This window comes from Phaenicophaeus curvirostris, chromosome 2 (genome assembly GCF_032191515.1).
Source record: "Phaenicophaeus curvirostris isolate KB17595 chromosome 2, BPBGC_Pcur_1.0, whole genome shotgun sequence".
In the NCBI taxonomy this organism is placed as follows: domain Eukaryota; kingdom Metazoa; phylum Chordata; class Aves; order Cuculiformes; family Cuculidae; genus Phaenicophaeus; species Phaenicophaeus curvirostris.
The window spans coordinates 89509437-89536335 of record NC_091393.1 but is presented as its reverse complement, the minus strand read 5'-3'; the positions used below and the strand labels follow the sequence as shown (position 1 = coordinate 89536335).

Sequence of the window (26899 nt, the reverse complement as noted above, 5' to 3'; positions counted from 1 at the left end):
AATGATGCATTCTGACTAAGCTTTTCTGAACTTCAAGAGTTACAGAAAATGCTGCTGTGCATCCAGAGATGCAAACAAAGCTTTAACATATCTTCATTTGCAAAGCAAAGCTCAAGAAAGCTTTTACCTTTATGTGTGAAGCATTGATGTAGCCTGTGTTATTTTCTTTGGTTGGCACCAGCTCTACTCTGTTTTCCTCATAAGGTATGACCTCTCTGATGCGGTTACGCTCAGTGTTTTCAGGCAAGGCAGCAGTGGTGGAGATCCCATCTGCCTTTTTCTTTGGAATCTGCTCATATTCTGTAAACACCATCCCCTCTTCCAACTTCCTCTTCAAGATCTTGCACTAAAATTTAGCAAACAGGAATATCAATCCATTAATTCCTCCAGAAAGAATGTTTATCACTAGACCCACCCATCAGTTCTTTGAATTTCAATATGTAGCAATAGCATTCTCTTGGTCGCTTCTATTTTTTTCAGTTACAGTTATCTGCGGAAACATGACACACTTATTTCAACTGAATGAAATCACAAGCAAATTTTAGAACTTTACATTCCACCTCTGCATTTTTCAAGACTGATACCATAAAAAGCAAAACCATGCTAAATGAAATCCTGGTTCAGTATGAATTTATATGTGATTTCTCCACAACAGATACTTGTAAAACTATTTTAAATGTATCTTTTTAGGAAGACCATCACACTGCAAGGAGTGTGATGTAGTCCATATTTTCAAAATACTCCCTAACTTGCACATGTGGAATTTCTGTGGCTGAGCAGAACTCCACACATGTACAAGCAGAGGTCAAGTCCCATTGTCTGCATACCAGACAATACAAGGCTGCAAATTTCTATTCAGAAAGTCAGTAAGATAATTTGCAAATATGTCCCTCAAATCTTAATGGCCGCAACTGTTTTTAATTTCTGAAATTCCACATACATGCACACACCCGCATGCCCAAACATCAGGAAGCAAATATCTTTTTTTTTTTTTAAAAAAAGTAATAATCCCACTAGCGACATGAACTGAACTCCTTAGTTGTATCAGAACACGAAAGATGGTATCTACAGATGATCACTGTACAAAGACTACCTGATGGAATGAAAAATGTGGAAAGTGTTAGACTTACAGCTTGATCTGGTATGACATTCTATGGTCATGTTAAACAGTGAACAGTCTCAATTTTCACCTACTTCAGTAAATGTTCAAAGCATGTAACACTTTTAAGGGCATCCAAAGACACACCAGTGTTAACCACAGACTTTTCCCATTGATGGCTCTGAAAATTTTTAAGATAATTGTTTTCACCTTTTAAAATAAAATTTTAATATTTTAGAAATTTAATGCTGCTGGGAACAAAGTGAATAAGCAACATTTCATAAGGTTCCATCTTACCCTCTCATCCATTGGCACCTTGGCGACTTCATCCTGGCTGTCCTCCGGCACTGGAACCCTAGCAACTGAGAGTCCGTTCAGTGCTGCCAACATCAAGGGCCTCTTCTGGGCCTCCAGGCCTGCCATCTTCTGCTTTTCTAGATTCTTTTGGCAAGAAAAGGCACGTTTTCATCTCTGTGTGATTATTTATAATGCCAGTAAAATGCTGGAATGTTTTTTTAATCTCCAAAATCTGCAACTCTCTGGCCAAGGAATGCAGATGATCACCATTAGCATCGTAAATTCAAATACAACCTCTATTCTTCCTGTTATTCCTCAAAGGCCTGCTCCTACATGAGCACAGAATTTTAATTTCAAAGAAGCGATCCCAGCATATAATACAGTTTACATGCCATCATAAGACACACAAATACAATCTTGAGCATTTTTCTGCAAACATTTTTCTGAATGTAGGACACACAAAGAATCACCCCGTTGTGTTAAAGCAGTGCTACCATAGCCAAGGTACCCGGGGCATCTTTTAAAAAGCAATAATTTCAACTTACTGTAACAAACAGTAAAATACAGGACAGTTGTTTCTCTTCTCTGATGGTAATACTTAAAAGCGAGAAGCCTTCTGATGCATTTGGCTGTTATGGTGATTCAAATGGCACCCGTGATATATTTCACACTAAAAACTGAGCTCACAGATCCCAGAAACCAAACATAACAGCAGCTAGGGAGGGATATCATCTATCATATTTATGTATCATATTACACTGCAACACAGAGGACTCAAGTATGAATTTTAAATTCATCCTGCTGCCCTCATTATACCTCCTTATACTGAGCCTTAATGCCCTCAGACCTATGTAAATGGCTTGATTTTTCAATACCCTGTAAGCTTTTTCCTCTGCACTGGAATCTTCCAGAGCACTAAGTAAAGACCAAACTGAAAAGCAAAACAAAAATGTAAAATCATTCTGCTTTCTTTTCTTACTTCTAGAAAGCAGAGAAATGCAATTATTTTTCCTTTGTTTGGGGATCTTCTTATTATCACTACTCGCATGCTAAAATAGAAAAGTCTGCCTAAGTTACTGCCCTCGGCCTGCATTTGAAAGATCAACGCAATCACAATTACCATTAGATTAGTATAACATGATTTCTACGACCAAAAAAAGATCTGCATGTATTAGGACTGCTGATCTACACTGAAATCACCCCTTTACTTTAAAAGTAACAACAGCAGCAGAACCTTTTGACCAAAGGTTGATCTGAAAAATTATTCAGGGGTAGAGTACCCAAACAACATCTCTAATCTCTTCTTACCTTTATTTCCATCCTAAAATCCTTTGAGTCCTGCTTCTCAACAAGTTTTCTTTCCCCAGAAGATCAAAAGAGTATATCTATACTTGCTACACCAATGTCTACACTATTCATTCACGAAAGATAATGTTTTTTAGTCAGGTATCTGTTCTACGTTTAAAGTTTAAGATGGTGCAAGGAGCAAATTCAGTCTTCATGATACAACTTAGTGGCCCAAGTTTGATACCTAACCATTACATCAGCTTAAGGATTACCAACAAACAAGAAGTGCTAGACATATGTTTAGAAATGCTTTTCGAATTTACAGTAGTATTTAAATCTAACTAGTTACTGATCTAGTACATTACAATTTCTCTTCTGCTCTGGGCCATTTAGATGAATCATTAATTTGTTTCAGGATTTTTTTTTGCATAAGATCTCAATTCTGAAAAAATAAAATAAAAAAAAAGAGCCATGGCACACACTTTGCTTTCTGTAACTGCACAAATTGCAATCCACATTCTATAGCTACTGGTGCCTTATTCAGATAACTATGTTACATAAAGTAGCAGGAAAGGCAACCAAACAGACCATTTGAAAAACGCAAGAGTTTACATTGTTATATATTATGCGATACTTGATATACCTGCAAAAAAAGAAAATGCTAGTGCAAACACAGTCTCCTGCACACCTTCACACACACCTTTCAGGCTCCTTCTGTCCTCAAATCTGCAGAGGCTGGAGTTGCACAGGCGGAAGGGGAGCTCTGTGATCAGCCTCCTTACCACCTGCTGCAGGCTCTGCCACCCACCTCGGGCTGGAACTGCTGCCAGGGTGGTGGCATCATCAGCTGGATCAGTTGCGGATCTGGTCAGCAGCTGAATAACCACAATGGGGGGAAGCAGACCAGCCCAAGAGCAGTGCACAGGACTAGCCCCTTTGATAGCCATACAGACCCATGAAACCAAATTGTACGTGGCATTTGATATCACATTTCCTAACTTCAAGTAAATCAACATCTTCCCACCCACGTGTTTCCCACAGTTTACTGATCTAACAGTTTTCTGGTAGGGAAACTGACCTGTTTGATTACTCATTTCCAAGAAGCCACTGCAACAGAGTAAGGCACTTACCCTCATCATGATTTCTCTTTCTATAATGCTGTCCTCAATAGAAAACATTTCAGACACGGGTCTTTCCTTGACAGGTTCTTTCTTGACCCGCTCCTTCACACTTGTGAGGTCAGGCTCTGAGATAGAGGGCCCGAGTGAAGAACCATTTATTGCCATTTGATCAGTTCGAGAGACACTAATGGCTTTGGAAGGTCCTGGCCTCATAGCCTTGGCCCTGGCTACAGCCACAGAAATACTAACAGGGTCCTGCCTCAGGGCTCCATTGCTGACACTTTTACGAGGCCCAGGATACTCTGGAGGAGGTTTATTTGGTATTCTAGCCAAGGCAGCTTGCAGCTGAGCACTATACTCCATGTTCTCATGGAGGGCTGTTATCTGTGACACAGATTCTGAGGTTTCTTCTTCCTCTTCACTTTCACTGCTGTGTATCAGCATTGTGGCATTAGAGAATGTCTTTTTGTGATGATAATGAGGAACGTGCTGAACTTCATGCCCCATCTGAACTGACTCTTCCGGCTGCACCTGCTCCCGCAAAGTGTTTCTGCGTGGCAGAGGGGCATTTAAAGTTTTTAATGCCATGGCTTCTATACCACGTACCATATTGCTGATGACCTCCAAACTATGGCGCTTGTTCACAGCTGCATGGTGCTTCACTGCCATTAGGGGCTCACTGACCTCCTGCAGTGACTGACGGACGACCGGTGAGCTGTCCTCTTGGAAGGTCTTCACTGAGAGCTGAACTTTGCGTGTGACCAAGTCAGGACTGCTCCCACTGACATACCTGTGCCGGTGGCTTGCCAGGTCCGGCGTGCTAGTGGCTGGACGTGGGCGTGGGTACGGAGGTGGGGGTCTGAAGAGATAGTTCTTTAACATGTGAGCAGTGTTGTAACTCTGGCTGCTCTGCAGCTGCATGTTAGCCAGCTCTGGTGTGCTGACAGTGTGGGATATAGCACTAGCTGCTGTCTTATTTTGCACAGTATTATTAGGATTTATTTGGTCTGATGGGGCCACAGGCTTGTTATAGCTACTGCCCTGGGGCCCATATGTAATTGTATAAGGATGTCTCTCTCGAATCTCAGGCTGACTGTAAACTAGGTCTTCTGCCTGCTTATAAGCATGCGCGTTTCCAATATTGAGATTCCTCAAAGACTGACTTTGGCTATCCATCTGGATCACCCCTCTCTTCATTTGCCTCATAACAGTTTCATAATCTGGAGTTGGCCGATAAGATGGTACTATGATTGCACTATGTCTGTGGCTGGGGATATAGTCTGTCCTCATAATGTCACTTCCAGGGATGCTCAGATTTGAGGACATTGGAGACGCCTGGATGAAGTTCTGTGAACGGTTGAGGGAGTTCATGCTGTGGGCACTGCATACGCTCCCATTGGGTCCATTACCATTCAAGTAGCTGAAGTCCATTGGACACCTGTCCAAACTGGTCTGAGACCTACAGTAGAAAGTTTCTTCATTTCCATGGAAAATGCTATCTGTGCAGAGCAGAGATAGAGACATTGACAATTTTAACATGCAAGGACTAATTCAGTGTTAACAAAGCTTCAAATACAGTCTGCACAAATGATTATGCAGACAGTTTAATATGCAACAACTGTAGGGAACATCTGGTCTTGGGAGCATCCTTAGGTCACTGAAATAGAACTAAAACAACACTACTTCCATAAACACTCTAAATAGTCAGCAAAATATGGTAGCTCTGAACCTTGTGGGAGACATGAAAGGGGAACGAGAAGAAGTGGTTTTGCCTGAAGTGACAAGAAAAAATAAAGGGGCATCTCCTCCCTTAGCATCCTGGAAGGATTCATTGCTGCTGCCACCTTAAAAATCCAGTGCTGTTAGCCTATAGTAATCTTAAAAATTCTCGTCTTTACTATTGATGCACTCCAAACTGTGATTTGAAGTAGCAGAGGACTGTGGAATTGGAAACCCTACTTCAGACCAACCAATAGTTTTGAGGTATATAGTATTATAAATGGCAGGATGAAGACTTGGAGGGAAGAGAAAAAGCACACACTCTGCAAATGTGAGCTGCAAAGAAAGTAGTCTAACAAACTTGGCTACATGTATTCCGAAAGGTAGTGTGCTTAAGGGTGTGAGACTTAAGGTGTTTAGGTGCTGGGCTCTATTCCCAGCCTTGATCAAAGTTACCTGATAAAACCTCTTAGAAAATTTATTTGTGAAACGAAGCGGTAAAAATAGTTAACTCTCCTTAAGTCTGTAAGGCTAACAAAGCAGGCAAATGTTGGTGAAAAATCAGCAGAAAATATTATCTAAACATATAGTTTCATGACCAAGACACTACAATTTCTCCTACAGTTAAAAGATATTTGCTGTCTCTTTTTCCCTTACTCCCTGGCCCCAGCTGGCACTGTCTTATAGAACACCCATCATACTTCCTTTAGAAATTATTTTTTCAGCTCACTGATCTGGAATACCAAGTTTAAGGTCCATATAATCATGTACAGACATTTTAGAGAAATTTGAAAACTGAAATTGGACTTTAAACAGAAGACTTGCTGTAACATTAACTATAAAACCGCTAGCTCTCCTCCACCAGCAACTCCCATTTGACCATGACAGCATTAGACACAAGAGGCAGGAGCTTCTTTGCATACACAGAAAACTGAAGTCCATTAAAGGAAAAATATATGTTCTAAGTACCTTGTGAATTATGTGTTTCAGTGTAGTGTTCTCCACACTGGGCATGCATAGGAGACAGTATAAATGGATGTTGCCTTGGCTGAAACAAAAACATAAGGGGCAAAAAAAGCATTAGGAACTTTGTTTACTACAGTTTTTGCAGCTGAAACAGAAAAATGGTTCTATGCCCTTTCCACTGAATACTGTTCTTTCTTATCCAGCCAAAACCACATGGCTTGGCATTTCTTTACAAAACGGGGAATGACATTTTGTAAATTGTTTGCTAAATTTTGTCATGGAGCCCAAAGCTGACCAGTTGAGACTCCTTTAAGCTCAACTTCACAAAACAACATTCAAATTACCAGCTCACTTAAACCTTTTTAAAAGTTTATTAAAGTCCTTGCCCTTGAAGAATTAAAACAAAACACCTAATCAGAGCAAAAGCAAGAGGTGGAAAAAATTCAAGATCCTACAACACTGTTACATAAGCAATAGGACTTAAAATATGGACTTAAAATAACTGCAAATTACATGAATATTGGATTCCCTAGATGATGAATTGGAACCTTCCTCCAATGATCTGTACCACAACAAGCTTTTTAACACTACAAGTATCACAGGGGGCTACTCTGCATTAAATCAGCAGGATCATTTACAGCGAAATAAATCACAGCTGACATTCACCAGCTTTGTTCATTGGTAAACTGATGCATTTTGCAATCACATTTTCCTGCCTGCGCTGTAATGTCCTGTCTGGTGTCACTGAGCAAGGTTTATGAAAACAAACTTTGATATAAGAAAGCAAAAAGAGAAGGAAGACATTCTTTTCTCATTAATTTGTCTTCCTTAACAGTGTAATAAGGGCTTTTCATCTAGGCTGATTGAAGTAGTTCAAATTATTAAGAAATACCATGGATGCCCAAGGCAAAAAAGAAACACCAAATCATTTACCTTTGCATGCACATGCACAACATGAGCACCACACAAGTCAGCTACTGAAGAGGGGGTGGGGAAGGGATGAAATTTTCATTTTCTATGTAAATGGGGAGACAGAATGAGAATCAAAGAAACTGAGGAAACATGAATTGTTGCATCCAAAATGGCTGTGCTAAGCCAGAGCTGGAAAACAACGTAGGATATATTTCTGTTCCAAAAATTACTTTCAAGGGCATAAAACCCTACTTTCACTGAACAATCTGGGCAAAGGAGCCTGCTGCTGACAACCCAATTAGCGGAGCTTAGCCTGAAACAAACAAAGACACTGGAAAGCCTAACAAATGAGAAAAGAAAGGAAGAAGTGACTTCTATTTGAAATGCATAGATCTAGAGCAGGAAGTTATCTTTGTGATGGATGTTATGGCAGGTATCTGCAAGAAATTAGGGATTACTCTGCTGTGGATTTTTGTTTTTTTGTCTGGGCTTTTTTATTTTTTTTGAGGCGGTAATGACAGGTTTGAGGTGTTTTTTGAAAGCCCATCTGCCTCTTCTGACAAAATCAGAGAAGCTTGAGGTCTGTACAATGTCAATATCCAACATTAGGATAATTCAGACTCTTTTTTTTTTTAAATCAGATAATTAAACATGCCACCATCATAAGATCTACACTGAGGAGGTTTTGCTGGGAAATCAATGTTGCTGACAGGAAAAAGGAACAGTATAAAATGCCTTTCAAGTAATAGTTAACAAAATATAGGTTCATCATGACGCCAAAACTGCATAAAGTGTAATGAAAATGATCCTCAGAGAAATGACAGAGCCTCACCCAAAGGTCCCACTTCACTCCCAATTTATGCCTATTGATTTATTACCATACAAGACAAATGAATAGGTAGGCGCACAAAGGTATTTTCTCCCCAAAGAGAACTGTTCCAGCAAGTAAACAAAACAATAATGAAAAAAGCCCAAACAGTTGAAAGTTCAACATGAATGGTTAGCCGCCCAGTCCACTTGTTAATTGATGAGCACACACTCCTCCTCTTGATCTTCCTGAGACTGTTTTTTTTTAAAAAAAAAAAACCACCAAAAAAACCCCACAACAAACTGTTGCATTCTTACATTTAAAACAAAGAGAGGCAGCAGGATCAGCTTTTCCTTTGAAAAAAGTAGATTTCCATTTTTCATATCTAATATAGAAGGCAATTCTCTTTTTCCCCTTGTGCTGTACATGAAGCCATAGCATAAGAATGCAATCCTTATTTTAAATTTAGAAAGTATTCCATCTTACACAATGACCCATATTAGAAGTAATATAGACATTCTTAACAACCACACTGTGGCACATACCAAGGATGACCTACTCCAAGTGGGCCGTCGTCGGATAGGAGGAGGAGAACTTGATTGCCTGTGGAAGAAAAAGAAAGAGAAATACTAGAAATGACTAATGTATTTAAATTCTGATTCAAGAATGAATGGGGAAAACAAGAGATGAAGAATCTCTAAGTGTTGATCATTAATGAGATTTAAAAGAATATGAATGAATGAAAATAATTCAGGTCCTTCTCTAAATACAGAAAGTATTCCAGGTAAAAAATACACATACCTTCTGTTCATTAACCTATTTGGCTTACTTGGAAACATAAGAAAGAAAAGCTCTGGTTTAAAAATGAATCAAACAAGTCTTTTAAGCAACAAAAACTGAATAAGGCACACAGGCACAGTCTCAGGTGACTTAAGGTGAACGTTAAAACAATGAAAATTGCATGAAATTCATATCAATCACTCCAAAGCAATGTGCACAGACCAGGAGGAGGAAAAAAATGCAGCTGGTTAAGATAATACTATCATAGCCACAAACAATGTTAGAGTAGCCAAGTGCAGTGGAATGAAAAAGGATTGTAGGAGGAAAAAAAATGAGGAAAGGAAAGAAACAAGTTGAAGGAGGCAGAAATATAGTGCTTACGTGAAGAGAGGAAAGGTGGAATTTGTCCTCTTACAGTTTCTGATCTGGTGAATGATGTTATGTGCGATTAGAGGAAATGCACACAGGAAACCAAACAACTATCATTTTAACAGAAGGCAGGTAAACTATTTGGCTAGAAAACACACCATCTTAAATATCTGTGGCTCTAACACATAATCTGATACCACATGAGACTGTGGTAAGATGGAGAGCTGTTCTGATGGCAAGGATGCATTTAAATTCCAGTTATTTCAGTCAGTGACCTCATGGCAGGCCCTGTATTTGTTAGTCAAAATATGTGTAAGTTGTATATAAAGCAGTTCAGGGTACCCAGATACTTATGACTTAGTGTTTAGAAATAAACACTGTCAAAAACTATTGCCTCTGTACTCTGGATGACGAACAGTAACAGAATAGTCCCCTTTATTGACCCCAATATACAGCCTCAAAGCGGAAATATTCCAAGAAGACAAGTTATGGTATTCTTTTTTCCTTCGTTGACTGTCACGGGGTAGACAATCAGTATTTTCCTTTCATTTCCTCTAAAATCAGCAAAATTAAATTTAGTATTAGAATACTGAAATGCATTATACACTGTAAAAAAAAATAAATCCTTTTCTGGTCTCACACTCACCTCCTAAGAACTGTAAACATCATCTGAAATCTAATCAACAATCTCTTTACCATAAGTGAAATGATCACTGCAGTTTACCTCATTGGTCTCTCCCATACTCTAACACACCATATGTTAATATCCTATGTGCATATGTAATATTAGAAAGTTTGACCTTTCAGTCTTCTCTTCATTATTTTGCTCTATTTTTCAACAGATAGCATTACTCAGCTAAACAGATGGGATGTCCAGCTATAACTAGAGCAGTTGACAGAGCTTTTGATAGAGATGAACTTCTTCAGATCTTTCCAGCTAAGCTGATAAATTTTTCAAGGGATTGACATTCTCATTGCTATTCAAAGTCTACACATCATAAAAATTTCTCAAAATTCCAAATTTCACAAAGCAAAATCTATCTCAAATTAAAATTGCTGCATGCTGCTGTAAATTAAATATACTCAACTAATAAACTGCCTTTTGACTTATAACTAATGCCTCATGAATTACTCCTTCAGTTAAAATGTAACCACCTGTGTGAGAGGACTAGCTCCAGGCCAGTTCCTTAAAATGTGCTCAAAACAGAGCCTAATGGAGAGTTTGGGTTCAGATTTACAGTCTCTACTGTGCCGTGCTAGTACGGCTATGCAGATTAACGTTCCCAGATGTCCTCACTTGTTTGTTGCACATAAGGAGATAAAATATACTGCCCAAATTAGAAGATGACAACCTGAGTTTTCCATTGACCTTAGCTGCTAGATGAGTAGTGCATCTTCAAAATGCTACTGCAATTCATATTTTGGCCTGTTAACATATGTCACCTTTCACTCCAGTTTATATTAACATACTGGGTTATGAATGGCAGAGACCAAAAGCTTCAATTTAAGATAGTCAGACTCATCTGCTTGAGGAACATCAAGCCTCACATGGCCCAGAACAAGATTTCATTTACAACTATCTGTTCTTCCTAGCGCTTAAAACAGAACAAGAAAAAAAATAAGGGAAAGGGGATAAGAATAATTGACACAAGTGACTAGAAAAAACAAACAAAAAAGAGACACCAAAACTCAGAGCAATTCCAAAGAAGGGTGTTAGAAAACTACTCTGAAGAAAGAATACTCACTCAGTGCAGATTTTGTTCTGTTTGTAAAATTTGTGTCTTGCTGTGAACAACCGTGAAATATATTTAGCATTTTCAAGATCGTCCTTTAAACACACAAAAAAAGAAAAAGCAAAAAAAAAAAAAATCATTCATTGTGTTATTCTTACCAAAAAGAAACAAAGAAGACTTCTAAAAATTCGATGCCTGGTAAGGTCCATCATGTACAGAATCTGGCTGCCAAGAACATGCCTAGTGCCCTCAAGAGCATTCAAGGCATTAAATTACTGAAATATAGTGGCATGCCATTACATGCTGCCACTTCACTGCTAAGTCACAGTGGGAGGGGAGGAGGGACAACAACAGAGAAAAAAACCGGCTCAAGCTAGCTGTTCCAGTTTTTATACTGGCCTTGAATCAGGGAGATAGGGAGTAATTTTAAATAGCACTGAACAGCACTGCAGCCCTCTGAGTTCCAGTATGTGCATGCATGGTAGTTTATGCCCAGTTTCTCCAACTGCTTATGCTGCTATATTTATCCCAGCATGAAAAACGGTGTGGCATTGTGGATGTTTCATCCAACAAGCACTTTGTTTTTTGCAGATTTCTCATATAGTATACTTTGGGATGCTTGGAAAAGAATATAAATATTGGTAGCTAAACAAAGTTAATTTCATTCCTCACCTAAAGTAAAATGTGAACTTTGAGGGGGGCTTGTGGTAAGTGAGCCCCCTTCAGGAAAATGGAATTTTAAAGGTTTCTTTTTTATATAAGTAGCTTTCTTGATGATATTGATTAGATCATCTTCTTACCGTGTGAAAGAGCACATTCTCTTCTTTGTTGACCAACTCTAGAACAATTGAAGACTTGTTATGTGCTATATTAGCAATGTCATTCCACCTGTAGAGTAAAAAAAATGTGGTAGTTTGCCAACACATACATTCAAACACTTCACAAACATATTAAGAATCCCTTAGTCAACATTTGTCTTGTTTTATGAGAAAGAGAAAGCTTTTCAGTAGAACTTTGGTGAATAAAGTTAGTTGGGAAAACAAGGAAGTCATGCTCTTAATACAGAGGAGAGGAGTTAAAAGTTCTCTTTATAAACACCTATTTGAAGACACAATAGAAACATTGTAAATATATTAATGATAAACATGATACTGAACTGTGGCAATTTTTAACTGATTGATTTTAGCAACATGTAATAGAATTTTTTTTAATAGTGCCTTTCCTCCTCAAATGCCTTTTACAACTCTTTTCCATTGCCAACTCTTCCTAAAGGGGTTAAGTTGGAAGCATGGTTATGCAGGCCAGGCACACCAGGTTAATACTCTGGTTTTATGTTTGCAATGCTTTTTTTTTTTTTTTTTTTCAATTGTCAGGTTACCCAAGATCAGAGTTATAATCTTCTTACAAATAGCTGACAGACATTTGCGTACATTGCATGCAATCCTTGGGGATGGAAAGGACTTGTTTGTTCTGTTTGCAGCATGCATTCCTCTTCATGTCATGGCAGGATGGTTTAAGTGCATATTTCCAAACAGTAAGGAACGCAGCACCAACTATCACTTCCAGATGTCAAGAGACTTCTTGACTTTGTCACCTGGCACAGTTAAAAGGTTACCTAATTTCTTCTCAAAGTTAAATATGAAAAATGTCAGCTATGTGGAAAAGGGAGTCCTAACACTTTTGAAGATGACCACTGAAAGGCTTTTTAAGGCAAAAATACCCTGACATTTCAGCTTAAGTCTGATACAAGCCTCAGCAACTGACTAAAAATTAGAGCTGCTCATAAAACACTATTTTTTGGCTGCACAAATGTTCATAATCTAATAATGGGGATCTTAGAGGATTGGCACTATTGTAGTCACATATGTAAGAAAGAAATAAACCCCACACAAGGAGCTCTGTAAACAAACTCGCTTAAAGTACAGAAAACCCTAGTTTTTACCTATAAATCACAGTTGTCCTTCCAATTCTGTTTTTTATGAAGATTCCCATGAAGAAAATACCAAGATGAATGTCATTTCCATGATTATCCTGCAGAGAAAGGATATATTTTCATTTTAGTAAAGAAACAGGCCAATACATGTATATAAATGCATGCTGAACTACCATACAAGCTCTGCTTCAGGATGAATACAGGACTAACCCTTGACTAATATAGACTTTGCTGATTGGACTCTGATTTTCTGTATTTCAAAGCACTCAACTGGATGCATTCTCTTGATTACTGAGGACAAACAAAGGCTAAATAAGTCCGAGGTTCTCCTGTATCAAACAACACACCACAAACTGCCATTCACTGTATTATATAAATACCCTACATTCTCTATCACTGTGATTATAGTTCTCTAGAGTCCATATGACTACCAAAAGCAATATTCCTCTTTCACATTCACATCATTTCTCCAGTCACCTGTTAAAACATGTTGAGATTTTAGAAAGCCACACCTGGAGATGGAATCCCTCTCAAAAGCTATACCCTTCACGGTTCCTCCTTTAAGTGCTCTGTGTCACAGTTCATAGCATGACACTGTAGAAAGTACTTGTATCCCAATACTGATACATCCTCCATTGTTTTTTAATTATTGGGTTAAATATTCATCTTCATGCACCACATAATACCTACTGCTCTTGCACTGTTTTCCAGACTTTCTACTGGTTTAAGTGCCTACCCATTGTCACCTTGCAGGCTGTTGTTTGAAAACCATGAGTTCCTGTTCCATTGTGCCATTAGTTGTTTTCTTAAAACTACTTTTTCTTTTTTTTCCGCTATAAAAACTTCATGCTGCTCACAAAGAATTTTTTCTACATTTATCAACAAAACCAACTCCCTCTCCCATGCATACAGAGTAATTGATTCACAACTTAAAGCAGTAAATAAAAATCATGCTAACACAAAGAGCATGGTTAAAAAGAAATGCTAGAAGAAAGGATATGACAGAAGTTAATGCACTATGCATGAGCAAATTATAGAAACCATAGGGCGTCCTTGCATTTTAATAGATCAGATTAGAGCTGCTCTCCTGGCCTTGTGGTACCTGATCCCCAGAAGGCAACAACAGAGTATCTACACCCATTTTTAACTATTAACACCTAATTGTTAGGTCTCTCACAAACAAATGATGGATGCCAATTTTCAAGACCCAGCCTATCCATTGATTCCAAGTGCTGCATACACCAGCATTCTTCCACATATATTACAAGTCAGCAGAGGTCATGTGGCCAACTGTCTTCAGTTCAGTCTGATCAGAGGACTACACATTCCTCTGCCTTGTCCCAGAGGCAGCTTTATAAGGCAAAGAGACTGGGAAAATGTTGGGGAAAATATATGTATTTTTACATGTATAAATGTATTTATGTATACACACAAATATCTATAAAGAAGAAAGACAAGCATATTTCTAATAGCATTTTTCTAACAGGAACAAAGGAGAAATCACTCATTTATCCCTTTGAACTCAATTCTATTTGTCTATACAGCCAGCATGCTGCTCTTCCATAGAAGGGTAACATCCTTCTGCAATTTTGCAAAAGGCCCACTGTTCATACTTACCTTACTGACATGCAACAATATCCAACATAGAAATATTTTCCAGCAGCATGTAACATAAATCCAAATCAATTTGAGAAAAACATTTATTTCACTCATTGGCAATAAGCATTCCATATTTTCTGTTGTTGGGTAGAGGTTTTTTTACCATTCAGCTCCTCCCATTCACACCAATTTTGAAATTGGCCGATGTATCAATTTTGACTTTAGCTTTATTGTTTGGTGTGGGGGTGGGTCTGTTTTTAAATTCCAGGTCAGCTCTGCTTAGCAGAAAACACACTAACAGTCCACCATTTATGGTGTCTGCGTTGGTTAGCAGAGAGGAACGTGTCATGGTGGTAACAGCAGTTTTCAGATTCTCAGCACAACTTTTTCATGGTGGCATCTGCTCCATAAGTTGGGCAGACCGTCCATGGCAGAAGAGGGCTTCCAGCAAAGGGAAAGCGACTATAAATGTAAAGCCAAACTTGAAAACTCCACTCTATTTTAAATGTCTGGAGGACTTGTGGGCACGTGTAAGATACTAAGGAAAAGTAAAGTTAATGCTTGGTAACTGGCAACTTAGAAAGGCATGAAAAGGTCTTATGTCCCTTTCCTGCTAAAGACCAGTGCTGAAGTTCATTTTTCCCAGCCACTCTTCCTCAGACAGCACTCAAAGAAAATCAGGAAGTATCTCTGCTTCCCAAGTGAGCAGGCCCTAGCATATAGCAACCTCTTCTGTGAAAAGGATGTTGGTGTAAGAGCTGTAACACCACAGGCCTATGATACCCTCATGCTGCAATGTCCATTTGAACTACCAGCAGTCAATTCATCTTTCAGAACAGTGAAACAAGCCCTGTCTCTTTTGGACAAACATAACTTGCATGCATGGCTAAGGTCGCAACAGACTCCTGCATCATTCGATTCGTAGGTTCTTTTGTAATATACAGTAACATACCCTCACAGGGAAAAATTCCTGTCCAAATCCATCAAGGCGTTCCACTTCATTGATGTACATTATCTCAGCTTCTGCTGCTGTAAGGCCACTGTAATTAGAGTAAAGGCAGCAAAATGGTTCAATATTATATGCACATAAAAATTACCAGTGAAAAAATGGGATATTCACAAACCACTTTAGAAGACACTTCGGAGATGCTGCCTAGAAAAGCCCAAAACAAAACTAATTTTCATCATTAATGAGCCAGGGAAGGAATTTTACTAAATGTTGCTAATGTAAAGTACAGGAGGAATAAAGCGAACTGTTCATATTACTCAGTTGCTTCTGCACGCAAATATTTTCAGGCTTTATTAAAACATCAGGCCATTGCATCAGGTTGTGCCTAGTTCTGGATGACCAATTTGAGCCATAAGGATTCTAATTTGCATAAATAGTATACAAATCCACTGAAGTTGCTTAAAACTACTTAAAAGGGAGGACCTACATTTTCCTTCTGGCTGTTCAAAAACACAGGCTCTAAATCAAACGGTGAAAAGATTCTCTTTCATAATAGAGGACACATCACCTGAAAACTTTTACACACATGTCTACACATGCTGCTGTCACAGCTCAGGAATTCAGATTTCAATTCTCAAAAGCAGGTCAGAATATATTGCAGATTGCTCCAAAAGAATTAGTGGTTCTCCTCTTTGCTCCTCCGTACCACAGTTTATAAACAGAAATATAGGAGCTAGACCAATATTTGGGAGGAAGAGAGAGAGAAAAGAGGTGGAAGGTGAGCTACCTGCTGAAATGAGGATAAGTATTTGTTCTTTGTGTTGCAGAAATAGCACTAAAGAGAATAGCAGGGGAGGGATATATTTGCTTTCATGCCTGTGAGTTAACCAAGATCACACAAGCAGCCCATGGCAGAAAGAGAACTGCACCAGGTCTGTTCATGGCCAGCTTGGAAGCTAACTCTTTGGTTGCATCAAAGGCCTAAGCTTGTATTGAAACTTGGACTGAGAACGGCTTTAGACTGAGAGACTGGTATTAGCCTGTTTACAACTAATTTTTGTCGTACAATGGGGAGTGCTGCACCCTTCACATAATAATCCTATTCCATTTCATGTAATAAATCTTTAAATGCAAATGCATAGTATAACACAAAAAAATAGTTCCAATGACGTATAGGCGTTGCCATTTTTCTAAGAACAGCATTCTAGAGCTTTGAATATTTCTACTACGAAAACACCCAGATGACACGAAAGAAGCCTGTTTACAAAGAAGGTGTTGGTGCTGAAGCATTAATACATACAGTCCTAGCTCATTAATTAGTAACAGTATATTGCATCTTTTCCATAACTAGACTTAAAATGCAACTTCCGTTATTTTCATTTCCATTAGATTGAGAGCATGTGTATCCTCACCTCTCTTAAATGAGAGAAAACCCTTGAACAGACCCTTGGACCATCCTTGATCAAGTAACAGGGCCTTTCACCATCAGGATTTTAATGAAACCAAGAAGAGAAAAGAGTCTACTACAAAATGCAAGTAACATTACACATTGTTATTAAACATTATGGTGCAAATGCTCATTTATTTGGGATTAAGTTCCTTGGCCATTTTCTGTTCACAAGAGGCAGATAATCTTTTGTAACAGACTAATTAAAAATCCAGCAAGATGTAGCATAGTAGTAACATGAAGATTGGCTTGTCTACCCCTGCCAAAAAAGCATGGGAAGAAGGAAAGTCCTAGGAGGATGATGACAATAGAAAAAACAATCCAGATATTAACATGTCAAGTTGACCTGTGAGTTCTGTGCTCCTGAGCAACCTTTTGAATCAGCTCCTCCAAGACAGCTTCATCTTGAGTCCAGTCCTGTAAGAACAAGAAGTAGTATTGAAAACTAGTCATCCAAAGAGAGAGACTACAGGATACAAGACAGGAATTATGATGTTTCAGGATTGTTTCCTGTTTGCTTTCTGCCAGGTGAGAACCTATCACCACCTGCACTGAAAATTCAGAGCACAGGATGCTGAAAATATTCAAGGAGAACAAGAGGGTCTGGGATTTTGATACCTTTTTTTGGGAGGAGTGTAAAATAATACGGTTAAACAGTAGTAAGGTACTTATTATTCCAAACTAAATAACAAAGTACAAAGCATGGATAAGGACTAAACATGTTTTAAAAACACTTGGAAGTCTACAACTTAAAATATACCTTCTAAAACCACCCCAAATAATGCATAGACCATGGAAAATGAAGTCACGGTTATTTTCTGTCCTGCAACCCACAGGTATTCCCTTTGCCATGTTAAAAGGGATTGAAAGTTTTGCTACCTCTTCAAATATGTAGTAAAATGTACTTTATGCTTGCAACACATTTCTGAGCAGAAATTTTCATCCTCTGCAAATTCAATAATGTGTGGTAGAAACAATTCTGAAATAATTGGTAAGTTTATAAAGAAATTCTGCTCATAAACGCAAGGCAAAAAAAAAAGGAAGCTGAAAACTTTATTGCAAAACTTTCTTATTCTTATTTTTAAAAGCCTTAAGGCTGCATGCAATGTGCTTAAATACACTGCCTGTTTCTTGCTCAATGGGGCCCTCCCTCTGATATTTGCTTCTGCCACAAAAAAATGTGAAAGAGGTAGCGTGCTAATGAAAAATGGCATGATACATGCCTATGCATAGCTACACACCTGTGGGGTGTACTGTGTACATAACTTTGTTCTTTTCACTGCTGAAGAAATGCCATTTGACACACACTGTATCCTCACAAGATCAAACAGTACAAATGTAGCTGCCCCTCCCTCATCCACCAGCTCACTTCACTAAAGAATTTATAGCAACGTTCTTGTTGGAGGCTCTTTCTGTGCCTGAGATTCACTCAAATCCTCCCACTTGCTTCAGGACTAGCTTATATCAGTAGCACTTTGCTACTGTCACTGAACTTGCAGTGAAATATTTCCTATTATGTTATCCACTCCTCCCCAGAAAAGCAAAGACAAGTAGTTAAAGAAATGCCTAGAGAAACAGTTGATTTAAAAATAGGCTGTAGGAAGCAGACACTTTGCAGAGATTGTTAAATTTAGCAGTAGTAGCAAAGGTGAAAGGCAAGATACCACAAAGTGAACATGTGCAAAACACAAGAGCTGTCTACAGCACCATGTAGACAGCTGACTAAAAATTGGAGGTTCTAGGAGATGCGTCCAAACAGTAAACTCATCAACGAGATCGAAATATAACTACCTGAAAGCTCATCTGGAGGCCTCATCCCTCCCTATTTTTTTTACTAAATAGAAGAATTATATCAGTATGTTGAAAGAAGCTTGCAGAAGTTCAGTAATTTGCAAAGTGACAGCTCAATGACACATTTCTCAGTCTATATTTGCAGTCATCACCTTCCCACTTACACCATTGTGCACAACATCACCTATACACAAGATTATCAATTACTTATGAATAAATAAATGTGGTGTATCAAAGAAATTGGGCTCCACTGGTCAGGCTAACAGAATTTTCTTCACAAATGTCAATTCTGAAGCCCCATTCTAGCTACATAAAGCATATTCTGACCTCTAAATGTTACATTAATTACCTTTTTCCCTTCTGACTCTTTTTCAGGTGGTATTCTGCCTACCAGCTAAAAATTGCACGTTCATTTCAAGACACTGTGCAGCTGTCACCTCTTTGGACTTGAGAATGGGCTATCTATTGCAGTTCCTGTACAAAGAGTGCCAGTAAGCAGGATGAAATGCTTCTGGAAGTGCCTTTCTCAAGCCTTCAAATTACAGTGAGATGAATCATTCTCCCTCTACCGCTCCACTAATTGCAGAGAGAAATCAGATGCCTTAACTTCTAGGCAGTTACATTCAGAGCCTGGGAACCCCACCCTACTTCCAAATTTTTTCTCCAGTTCAAAAGAATTCCAAAATCTTTTACATTTTACGATGATTATGTTCAAGACTTGTGCTGATGGATTTCTTCATTTAAGATAAAGCCAGCCTTAACCTCAGTATGTTTTTTGTTTGGGTTTTTTTTTTTGCCAATCCAGCCTTCCAGAGAGGTTCAATATCATGGAATGCAAGTGCTTGACATATGTCACCAGAGCTTCTAACACTGTTGGTGACCTAAAGCACTTTCCTCAACATTCAAATTATTTGTTAGCTTACAATGTGAACTTAAACCAAATTTGGAGTGTAGTCCCTGGAGAACATTTTAAGAAGACCAGGTTCAGACTTTAGTCTATTAATCAGCTCATATAAATTCACATTCTTTTAAGGGAGGGCTGCATAATTTGTCCTATGACACAACATTTACTACATCAGCACCCTATCCCCTTATTATGCTATGTTACTAATACTGAAGTACTGCTAATATACAGCTTTTCAAATAGTTGCATCTTCTATTTCGATTCCAAGTACAGTTGTTCTGTTGACACATATTCCTAGTAAAGGCTTAATAAAAATTGAAAGAGGGCTAGATTTCCATAGTATATATTCATTCAAATACCATTGCAGGTTTGGGGGAGCAAAGTTTGTTTCCACTATTAATAGTTCAGCACTTTTACTGTGCTTTTACTCTATTATCAACAAAGACATCTTTGAGGCATGGAGAAATTATTCTTAAAAGACCACAAAAGAGAGAGAGAGAGAACTCACCATAGGGAACAAGACATATTCTCGAAGGAAGTCATGAGATTCAAACTGGTTATAGTCTCCAAAATCCGCTGGAAAAAACAATACAATTACTCATTTTAGCATTTTCCACACATGTTAAGACCACACTCAACCTTTGCACAGATGCTTAATTTCAAGTGGGCGAGTTCTCTCTGAAGCCAAAATCCAGGACAAAGATTTCTGCTTGTACTCTAGCTTTTAACATGGAGGTTTGAAAATAGTAGTGTTATTACCAGAGATCAAATAGCAGCCAACAAGTAATTTCTCTCTTTTGATCTCTAATATTATGACCATTTGCAACGCTTGACCATCAGGAGTGCAAGAGTTGCTTCCTCTGTAGCCTCCATGAACTAATACCATCATGTAACAAGGCTGGGATTGCTCAGCCTCTTCAAAAAGGCTGCACACTTTTGCTACTCCAACTTCCCAACCCTGACCGGGGGGGAAAAAACAAATTAACATACCTCTACTACAGTTCTACACAATTGTACAAAAGATACCTTATTTTACAGCCCAGGAATTTAAAAAGAAGGATGCTGAGGCTCTGGAACGAGTCCAGAGAAGAGCAACGAAGCTGGTGAGGGGGCTGGAGAGCAGGTCTTACGAGGAGCTGCTGAGAGAGCTGGGGTTGTTTAGCCTGGAGAAGAGGAGGCTGAGGGGAGACCTCATTGCACTCTACAACTGCCTGAAAGGAGGTTGTAGAGAGGAGGGTGATGGCCTCTTCTCCCAAGTGACAGGGGACAGGACAAGAGGGAATGGCCTCAAGCTCCACCAGGGGAGGTTTAGGCTGGACATTAGGAAAAAATTCTTCACAGAAAGGGTCATTGGGCACTGGAACAGGCTGCCCAGGGAGGTGGTTGAGTCACCTTCCCTGGAGGTGTTTAAGGCACGGGTGGACGAGGTGCTAAGGGGAATGGTTTAGTGTTGATAGGAATGGTTGGACTCGATGATCCGGTGGGTCTCTTCCAACCTGGTTGTTCTACGATTCTATGAGTCTGTTAAAAACTGTCAAATATGGACTGGGGGAGACTGGTCATATCCTTCTGCAGCCAGTGTAACAGTGCAGGCATTATATCAGTTTAATTGACTGTCTGACACTTTTCTACTCACTTTCCTACTTCTTCTGTGGCTATCTAAGAAGTATTCATCTCCATGCTCATATTCATTTATCTGTCAGGCTGAGGATTCTTCTCTAAATGTCCCTGAAATTGTGGCATTTGAAAATGCTTCCTAAAGGCTAAATTGTATTTAAAAAAAAAAAAACAACAAAAAACCCCTAGGCCCCAAACTAAAATAAAGCCTACTATTTATCTATCTGTTAAATATACAACAGCTTATATCAAAAGAATATCTTGCCAGGAGGTTTTTATTTTATATTAATTCAACTGGATCAAACACCATCTACAAGATTCTCATATTATAGAAGCTGGAAATCCCCACCATAAATCATACATTCTTTCAAAGCTTCTAGGCAATTTCATGTATTGCAAGATGCCAAAAATGCAGTTTCATTTTGTTTTCACCTCAGAGTTATGTTTTAACATAAATAGAAAGAAATCAAAATGGACATGAAATAAAGCCTGTAAGTTTAAAAGAAATAAGTATTTCAAATATCTTTGATTGCATCACATGCAACTGCAAAGGGAGTAATACAAGGTCAGGAATAAAGTGAAAAATATTAGATGCAGCATTCTGATGCAATAATATTTGAAATATAATTGATTATGTGAAAATTCAGAATAAAAGTTATTATTCCAAACTGATTACAAAGACTGACTCACTCTCAAAGTTAGCAAAAAGCCCCAAAAACATAGGACCGGTGAAACAATTTCAAAATCTATTTAGCCCTAACTCACACACAGGAAGAACTTCGTTTACTTAAATTGCAGGATTCAATATAGAATCTTATACATATATTTTCCTTTATTAATAAAAAAATTTCAAGATTTGACAGGAAACAATTTTTCTTCAATTTTTAACCAAGAAATAAGATAGCAAAAAGGAATTTCTGTTGCCCTAAGAAAGTTAATATTAGCATTACCATCCACTGAATCTTTAACTTTCAAATACCTGATCTTCATGTTTGTTATTTATGTATGTTTTTCCCCCTTCTCTCTCATCAGGGGACATGCCCAGAGCATGATTGCTGAAACTCTACCTTAGATTCTCATAGTAAGTCGTGGATGGACTAAAACATTCTTTCTCCAAATACAGGGGTTCCTCCTCTGCCCATACACATTATATGATCTCACTTTTATGGATGTCCTTAGGAGGCTCAGAATAAAAATCACATTATAAGAAGTAGTTTATTACTAATTTATAACTCACATAACAATTATGGTCATGTGTTCTTTCATACTTCAGAAAGCACTATACAGTGAAACGAGCTCTTAATTAAAGGCAAAATTAAAGCTGTTGCTATGCTCTTTGATGTAATTGCATTTCAAACCAGAGAATGTGAAGCAAATTCATTACTGCAAAGTAATCCGTGGCTGGGGTTGGAAGAGCTGGAGTTTAGTTCAGATTCATTAATATGGATTTTAGAAATAGGAAAGTTGAACACTGTGATGTGGACCATCGGTCCTTCTCTGAGGATATCAGTATTTCATCAACAGCAGTCTACCTACGCACTTTTAAACCAATAGAAAGCCCAGTGTTGTCAGAAGCAGTCATACAAGGCCATAGTTAGTGACCAGTCAACATTTAGAACAAAACAAAGAAGACAATGCTGGAAAAGGGCTATCAGGTCACATCATCTTACCGTGCACTGCCAAACCAGCTAGTCGAATTCTCTGCTCCAGTGAAGAAAGTAATCGGCCATCGAGAACATCTTTTTTCACTTGTAGGTAATACTGATATCTACAAAAAAAAAAAAAAGCACAAATTAGAACACTTACATGTTTGTACATTTTCTACAGAACAAAAGCCTGCTGGAAGCAAGAAAAACTCACTACAAAAAGGTCAGGTTGTTACACAGCAGTTTGTGTCTGGCTTCGGAAGTTCCACATTGCCAATGCAAATGACTACAATCCCTTCATGCACAATGCTTCCAGGTGGATGAAAAAGAAAAGAAAAACTTCAAATTTGTGTTTCCTAGACTACATAGAAAAGGGACATCTGCTGGGTTTACCTCCTCTATCAGTTTTGTAGAGGTTATTGCAGATCGTGCAATCACCAACAGAAAAAGAGGCTGTTGCATATTAATTCTCATGGTTTTGCTCCAGCATCACCAGTTCAACAGAAGGAAGAGCTTTATCATTACACATTGGCCTATTGACATAATTTAATCTATGGCCCATATAAAAGATTTTTAAATTGGCATCTCTCATCTGTAAGGATGACTTAGACAATCAAGCAAAACCAACTTCTACTATTATGTACTTGCTAGTCCGCGGTAAGTAACCACAGGACAAGCTATGTTAGTTTTAACGACAGCAACAGAATTCACACATTTCACCTTAAAATTGCAATAGAGTAGATAAAGACAAACAAGAAGCTTTCCACAAAAAGCTTAACAAGTTACTGTTCTCATCCACGTATCCCTCCCATCTGCTGAACTGGACCAGACCAACAGCCAAGCTGGCAAAAGCAGCAGGGCAAGGACATGTACCAGTCCCTCTGGCATATCAGGTTTGAAGTGCAGTAGAAATAGCTTCATTAACAGGCCACAACTTTTTATTCTGCAGTCACCAATGCATATTCCCTTGAGCTGCCTGTATGCATTGGGCAGTAAAACCAAGCAGGGGCAAGACTGGCAGCTGAAGAACTTACAGCCACAATTGCAAGGATGCCGTATTGACCACTGACGTGCCAATAACTGAATAAGGTTAACAGTGATATAATGTCTTGCCTCCATTGGCTCAAACTTTTGGTGCAGACATGTGTAACCTTTCCCAGCTAAAATGAAACAATTCCATCTCAACATTCCAGCCCCCATCAGGGTCTGAGCCCAAACATAAAGGTATTATGCCAGTGTAGCCGCAGTCCATAGCTGCACTCAGCCTCATGTGCCCACCCTCCAGACCTGCTGATAGCAACTGTTGAAATTGGGTAGCCCAAGTTAGGAAATGACCAAAACTAACAAAGCAGTTTCTCAAGCTGTGACCAGACATGCCAGTCTGGCTGCAGCTGAACCAGGTTAGGAGGACACTGCTCCCTTCAGCTGCGTGCCTACTCACCCCACCTTTAACAGAAAGGGCCACCCCTTAGGGTGGCATGGATTTATAAAAATCATTAATTGACATAAACCAGGCTAGAAAGAAATGGTACACAAGCATGCCGGCCAGCCTCAGAAACCGCAGCCCCCGCAAGGCAGACAGCAAAGAACAATCAGAAAGACTGGAGACAGTAAACTCCTAACTGGACTTGGCTGCAACCACCGCATAACATATGACCTTAAATTTGAACCTTTGGGAATAGCAAAGAAACTATTTTGATCTTGGTTTAGAGTGTAAGTCACTTTCTCAGTCCCAATGGGAAAGGAGAACCACTGTGACATCGCTGCACTGCCTTGACTATTCTCACCAACATTACCATTTAATTCTCTTTGGAGGCATTAGACAATACCTACGTGTCTAAAAACCAGCATAATTGAAGCCATGCTTTGAGGGCTATAAATCAAATACAGTGTTCTACGTTTTTGTTCAGTTAACTCTTCTGTCAGTGATGTGAGATGCAGTAACTTACCACTAGACAGCACCAATGCTCTGACCAGACTTGTACTCTCAAGGCAGCATGCTATTTAGAGGCTGCAAGCATGGCAGGACAGAGAAATCCTCTCAGCAAAGACCTCTGCACACACTCTTCTCATCTGAGAAGTCCCTTCCTGATTTTACAACTTTTAGGTGCACTTAAAAGGTAACTGTTAGTTTACTGGTTTTTGGCTTCCTCCTCCCCGTCTTATTCCCTAAAATGGCAGAAGAACATTTTCAAACAGGAAAAACAGAATTCCTTTTATAATGCTTAGATTTGGCTTTCACAGAGTCTAATGAAGATTAAAAATTCAGGAAATTTTGAAACTTGATTGAGAGAGTGCTTCAGCCCCAGGTTTCGCACTTACTCAGTCTGGGATACAAACCAGTTTGTTTCCACTTTTGTGTTTGACATAAGCTGCTTTATCAAGTATGCAAGTGAGCAAGCATTTGCCGAATCTGGTCTCCAAGACTTGTAGTCCCAAAGCAGGATATTTATGTCAATGCTACATATACATGCACAAGTTATATATCCTAGTCTATCAGAACAAAATCCACATCTACCATGAAGTCAGAGCTATTGTTAAAAAAAGCACAAAGTTAAGAGAACATATGAAAGTCAAAACAGTGTAAAAATCTTGCAGTGACACCCTAGCTCCAAAAAGTCAAGAGTGTCACCAGGTGTAGTGCATCTATGATTTCAACAACAGCACCCACAAAACTATAGATAAACCACAGAAAAGATTATTCAGCTAAGCATCATCTAAAATACAATATCAATGTCGTTACTGTAGCATCAAATATTATGACCAAGACTTTCAAAAGAAACAGGTATGTGGACTTTTAGTTGCAATTTTAGAAAAATTGTTCTAAGACAGCAGTCAACACCAATTTTATGAGAAAGATGCCCATTTACAGGTGTTTCGCTGTCAGAAACAGGTCACGCTGAAAAAAATTGTGTACTGGCAAAGACCTCCAGTATGTGAACGCAGAACAAGTCGGGGCGAGTACACGTCATGACGGAAAAGATGTAAACAGCACTGATGGGTTAGATAATCTAAGGACCAGTCATTTGAGAATGAAGACTATTCCCTTTATGAGAGCTGTGGGATTAACAGCCCAGCTGAAGTGCATCTACCCCAATGCAAGCAGCATGGGCCAGAAACAGGAGAAACTGGAAGCTATTGTAGGGCAAGGAGACTATGACATAACTGCCATCACGGAAACACGGTGAGACAACTCGTATAATTGGAGTGCTGCTATGGTGGGATATAAACTCTTCAGGAAGGACAGGAAAGGTAGGAGAGGTGGTGGGTTAGCCCTCTATGTTAGAGAGTGCTTTGATACCCTTGAGCTTGATAATGGTGATGATAGGATTGAGTGTCTGTAGGTAAAAATCAGAGGAGTCCACAAGAAGGCAGATATTGTGATGGGAGACTGTTATAGACCACCTAGCCAGGAATAAGACGCTGATGAGCTCTTCTACAAACAACAAGGAGAAGTTTCAATATCGCTAGTTCTTGTCCTTGTGGGAGACTTTAATCTACCAGATGTCTGCTGGAAGTACAAAACAGCAAAGAGGAAGCAGTCTAGGAAGTTCGCAGAGTGTGTGGAAGACAACTTCCTCACACAACTGCTGAGTGGGCCAACAAGGGAAGGTGCCCTCCTGGACCTGCTGTTCGTGAACAGAGAAGGCCTTGTGAGAGACGTGACGGCTGGAAAACGCCTGCAGCAAAGCGATCGTGAGATGATAGGATTCTCAGTTCTAGGTGAGGTGAGGAGGGGTGTTGGCAGAATGGCCATCTTAAACTTCCAGAGGGCAGACTTTGGACTGTTCAGAAGGCCGGTTGATGAAGTCTCATGGGAGACAGTCCTTAAGGGCATGGGAGCCCAAGAGGGCTGGGTGCTTTTAAAGAAGGAAATCCTGGCAGCGCAGGAGCAAGCTGGCCCCATGTGTCAGAAAATGAG

At 39.1% G+C, this 26899-nt stretch overlaps 1 protein-coding gene across 1 annotated transcript in view; it reads right to left on the bottom strand.

Annotated features, from left to right (window-relative positions):
• PTPN14 (protein tyrosine phosphatase non-receptor type 14) overlaps positions 1 to 26899 on the bottom strand; it is a 124756-nt gene that overhangs the window by 16722 nt on the left and 81135 nt on the right. The window contains exons 4-15 of the mRNA XM_069852812.1: positions 23002 to 23099; positions 20223 to 20290; positions 17366 to 17436; positions 15576 to 15663; positions 13034 to 13122; positions 11892 to 11979; positions 11104 to 11186; positions 8755 to 8812; positions 6493 to 6571; positions 3814 to 5303; positions 1397 to 1540; positions 128 to 346 (exon numbers count right to left, since the gene is read on the bottom strand). Coding sequence (XP_069708913.1) covers positions 128 to 346; positions 1397 to 1540; positions 3814 to 5303; positions 6493 to 6571; positions 8755 to 8812; positions 11104 to 11186; positions 11892 to 11979; positions 13034 to 13122; positions 15576 to 15663; positions 17366 to 17436; positions 20223 to 20290; positions 23002 to 23099 — 2575 coding nt within the window. The remainder of the gene's footprint in view (positions 1 to 127; positions 347 to 1396; positions 1541 to 3813; positions 5304 to 6492; positions 6572 to 8754; positions 8813 to 11103; positions 11187 to 11891; positions 11980 to 13033; positions 13123 to 15575; positions 15664 to 17365; positions 17437 to 20222; positions 20291 to 23001; positions 23100 to 26899) is intronic.